This window comes from Manis pentadactyla, chromosome X (assembly GCF_030020395.1).
Source record: "Manis pentadactyla isolate mManPen7 chromosome X, mManPen7.hap1, whole genome shotgun sequence".
Classification (NCBI taxonomy): domain Eukaryota; kingdom Metazoa; phylum Chordata; class Mammalia; order Pholidota; family Manidae; genus Manis; species Manis pentadactyla.
In genome coordinates this window covers 126,685,371-126,690,199 of record NC_080038.1, presented here as the reverse complement: position 1 = coordinate 126,690,199, position 4,829 = coordinate 126,685,371, and the positions used below count along the sequence as shown (strand labels likewise).

The 4,829-nt window shown below is 42.2% G+C and overlaps 1 protein-coding gene across 1 annotated transcript; it reads left to right on the top strand.

Moving 5' to 3' along the window:
* Positions 1 to 3,470: 3,470 nt before the first annotated feature.
* Positions 3,471 to 4,433, top strand: LOC118935123 (olfactory receptor 1020-like). The gene has a single exon (XM_036931178.2). The coding sequence runs from the start codon at positions 3,471 to 3,473 to the stop codon at positions 4,431 to 4,433; it is 963 nt and encodes a 320-aa protein (XP_036787073.2).
* Positions 4,434 to 4,829: the final 396 nt, after the last annotated feature.

The following is a 4,829-nucleotide window of genomic DNA, read 5'->3' as shown; positions in this document are numbered from 1 at the left end:
TACAGAACCAAGGAAGTGGCTGGTGAACACTTGGGACTTCCAAAGGAAGGTGGGTGATAAAGAACAGGGATGCTTAGAGATGAAAGTTTGAATGTCTCACATATCTAGTCATCCCTAGTCAGCTTCTACTTGGGCCATACTTCCAATAGGAGACAGCAGTCCTGTACAGAATTTAGGAGACCTGATTTCTATTTTTGACAAGATCACTAAGCATCTGTGCTGCACTCTGGATCTTTGGATGGCTATTCATATTCCAGCTCTTAATGTCAGCTCCGCAGAGAGGCTTTCCTTTCACTATACCTAATGTTGGCCCTCCAAACCCTGAACCTTCTCTATTCCATTAGCTTGTTTTATTTTCTTTATAATTTTCTAAAAAATTTATTTGTTTGTTGCTGTCCATCTCCTCCTTTAGATTGTAGAGTTCCTGAGAGTACTCCTAGTGCCTATCACATTGCCTGGAACACACCAAGCACCCAATGAAATAGGTGAATGAATGGATGATGGATGCATGTCCAAGAACAATGTACCTAACTTTTCTGTAGATAAGATTCATCACCTATAAAATTAAGAGAAACCATCCTCATTATTTTCAAGATTAGCATGCTAACAAAGAAAAGACAGATTTGTAAATCCCTTGAAAAAACTTTAATAATCTCTAATTATATGACTTTATATTTAGAAAAGACAGCACAGATAAAACAGTAGCATTAGAATATTGCAGATATATATCTGAATGTAGATTCTGTCACTTAACCGGCTGTGAGATCTTTAGCAAGTCAAAGAAATGCTCCAAGCTTCAATTGCCTGGTTATTAAGATGGAAATGAGAACAATAGTTACTTCCTAGGGTTGTTAAAAAGAGGAAATAAGATTATGTGTATCAATCTCCCAGCATAATATGTGGCACTTATTAGGTACTTTATTAATGGTACTTTTACTATATTCAGGATAATATTTAAATTTCTAACAACCAGTACTATATATAATATGGAATTTTCAGTTCTTAAAGATGGCCATAAACATGGCTTTAATGGAACACCGGCCAAAAGCAGGCATCCCACAGCCTTAGAGGGGCAGGAGGGCACCAAGCATTTACTTAGAGGTTGCCAGAGGCTAATCTAGTTTTCTCTTCCAGGCCCTGACTTGGATCCCATAAGAAGATGGAGGTCAGTGTTATGAAAGCCAATGTGGGGTGGCAGGTGCCAAGGCAGATCCCAGGGAGGAGGGAGCTTCAGAGAAGAAATTTAACATTGTTATAAAACTTTTTAAAAGCTGATTTGGCTATCCCACAGCATTCCTTCTGAGTGTCTGCCCTGACTCCATTTACACTTTACAAAGCATTTTCCTAGGGACCCTCCCCGGGTCTCTGAAGCAATCCTTGAGATCAGAAGAGCAAGTGTTACTATTCACATGTACAGATGAAGATCCTATGACTCAGAAAGGACTTATTAAACACTGTAGAACTAAAAGAGTGTGGAGTAAGAACTGACCCTGTAAGACCCAATGGCCTTATTCCAGTCTGTGCTTCCCCCCAGTGAGGAGACGAAGGCCACGGCAGATCGATGCAACAAGCAAGAGGTTTATTGTTATTCCAGCTAGCTGGGGTCCAAGTGTCTGCCCAACACAGCGGGTTTCAACAAGGACCCCGAGCACTCAGAGCCAAGGGTTTATATAGCATTTTCAAAGCACTTAACTCATAGTAATTTTCCACAGCTATACATTATTCTTGCAAGACATACATCCTGGGGTTAGGCAAGAGCAAGATAAGACTATTCTTCAATTGTCAGGGCGGTTCCACACGATAAGCTTGGTATGTAGGATTAACTGACCAAGGTTAGCTGACCAAGGGTCACCGCTGCCTTATTCCGGTGTTCATGATTGATTATCTTGTTTTTCTTGGCCTTACTCAGTTCCAGTTCACACACACTCAGGAAATGGCTTTTAGGCCCCTAAGATGGCTACTCTTATGCTAACCTATTTCTATTCTTACATTTAACCTATTTCTATTCTTACAACCCCAGGTGTTCTGACTGTAAATCCAATGGTATCAGTCCTCTGGGTAGTGCTATAGTTTGTCCTTCACTATGCCAGCTCTTAACAGGAAAAGTAATGTTAAAATAAAGGACAGTCAGACATTGGTGATCTCCCTGATTAAGAGAAAGGATAGAAATGGTCCTAAGCAGAATTCAACATTGTGATTTCTCAAGAAACTCTGGCTGAAGCAGCCTTTTGTTGTTCTGATGAGGACATGGATTCCATGTTGCTAAAAGAGGAGGGATGAGAGGCTGCTACCTCCTCCAAGTGGAGAGAATACTGTAGAGGGGACACTCGGACTGCAGTTCTCGCAGCTACCCCAGATCCCTGAGCAACTATGGGCAATTTCCTTCCCCTTTTGAGGCCGCATTTTCTGGGTTTCTCCATCTTTAAAGCAGTATTAGATGAGACTAGTAGCTCTCATCCTTTCTACAGCCTTAACACACTGGAGCATTAACAACACAAAGGTTGTAACAGGAGCTCAGTTAGGAAGGGATTCTTAGCAAGGGGCAAGTAATCGAATCTAGAAAGGGCTTGTGAGTGGTTTGAGCAGAACCACCAGGAGACTCCCAATCATAATAATAGCTAATAGTTTTCATGTGCTTAGTGTGTGCCAGACACTGTGCGTTGTATGATTTACTTCATCTTCACAGTAAATTAATGAAGTTGAAAATATTTGATAACTCTCGTGTTAAGATAAGGAACTGAAGCAAAGACAGGTTAAGTAGTTTGCCCAAGGTCACATGGCTAGTAAGTCATAGAGTTGAATTCTAACCCACAAATTATTGACCCTGGAGCTTGCCCTCTTACCTCTACATTATATTGTTTGATATTCCCCCTCCACTCATTCCCTGCTGTCCTTCAAACATATAGCTAATAATGAAAATACTAGTAAGTTTGTAGAGTTCTGTCCATGTCTAAGATTACTATCCTTGATTTTATGCTCAGGCTAAGCTTTGGCAGAGGAAAGGTTTGGTGTGGGGAAGGATATGGAAAGAGGAAGGAAATTAGAATTCAATGAGTATCTGCTCTTCTCCTCTTCTCATGCTTTTCCAGACATTTTATATGCATCTATGATCACTTGCGGTTCTTACAAACAGTCTTACAAGCTTAGCATTTGTCCCTGTTTAACAGAAGATTTAAAGAGGTTAAGACACTAGCCCAAGGTCACAAAGACAATTAATGGCAAAGCTGAAATTCAGACCCATTCTTCTGACTCCAGATTCCATCCTCATATCTTTAAACCTTGTAATCAGTAGACTGGAGAACGGCAAGAGATGACTGAGCCAGGATGAAGCATTGGTCATAGTAGACACACACAATATGTCATGTCCTAGGTAGCCAGGGCCAGACCCTGCAGGTCTCTGTTTAAGAACTTGAGCTGTACGTGTTTCACTATTGTCATGCATGTTCCTCCTGCAGACTGGCAGTGGCCCAATGGGAGCAGGCAACACCAGCAAGTTGAGTGAATTCTTCCTCATGGGCCTCACCGATGATCCTCAGCTTCAGCACATCCTCTTTGCCCTCTTCTTCCTCATCTATGCAGCCACAGTGGTGGGAAACCTGGGCCTCCTCGCCATCATTGTACTCAGCCCTCAACTACACACTCCCATGTATTTCTTCCTCAGCCACCTGTCCTTGCTTGACTTCTGTTTTTCTTCAGTCACAGTCCCCAAAATGTTGATGGGGTTTTCCCCAGGTTGCCAAACCATCTCCTTCTCTGATTGTGTGGTCCAGACAAGCTTCTTTTTGATCTTTGCTTCCACTGAGTTCTTCCTCCTGGCTTCCATGGCCTATGACCGCTATGTGGCCATCTGCAACCCTCTGCTCTACTATATCATCATGTCTCCACGGCTCTGTGTGCAGCTAGTGGCTGCCAGCTATGCAGTGGGCCTGATGAACATGGCGCTTCTCACTAGCACAACCTTTCATCTGAACTTCTGTAAGTCCCATACCATCTCTCACTACTTCTGTGAAATCCCTCCTCTTTTAAAACTCTCCTGCTCTGACACCCATGCTCTCCAGCTTCTCCTCTTTGCCTGTGGTAGCTTTAATGTGTCGGTGTCCCTGACAGTTGTCCTGGTTTCCTATGCATGTGTCTTCTTGGCTGTTATCAGAATCCCTTCTTCCCAGGGCAAATACAAAGCATTCTCCACTTGTGTTTCTCACCTGACCGCTGTCAGCCTGTACTATGGAACTACGGTGTTCATCTACTTGCGCCCATCCTCTGAGTACTTACTAGGCAGAGACAAGGTGGTCTCTGTATTCTACACAGTAGTCATACCCATGCTCAATCCAATTATCTACAGTCTAAGGAACAAAGATGTGAAGGAAATATATCAGAACATTCTCAAGAAGGCCTCACAGTTGTTCTCCCTCCTCATGGTCAGATTTCTATGATGTCCAATGCAGTAAAAGAAAGGCGGAGAAGGGAAGGGGATGGAAGTGACATATTTTTGGCCACCAACCGTATCTCAGGCATTATCCTAAGAAATTTTGAATAGATTGTGCCTTGAATCCTCTTCACAACTCTGGTATTATTATATTCATTTTATGAATGAGGAAACTGAGACTCTAAAGAAGTTTGGTGATTTGTTCAATGTCACATAGCTTGTATGCAGTGAAACTTGGGTTTCAATTCAGGACCCTCTGACTCTAAAACTCTCCTTCTGCTGCATTTCACTGTTTTGGTATAAGGCAAGATGCTTTACCTTCAGAGTGCAGAGTTTCTAAGTTTTGTTTCCTTTCTGGTAAATTTGGTCTCTCAAATTTACAATAGATTCAACCCCCTAAGAC

Bases quoted from the DNA above. Each gene is read 5' to 3' on its own strand.
- LOC118935123 (XM_036931178.2), top strand. From the start codon at position 3,471: ATGGGAGCAGGCAACACCAGCAAGTTGAGTGAATTCTTCCTCATGGGC.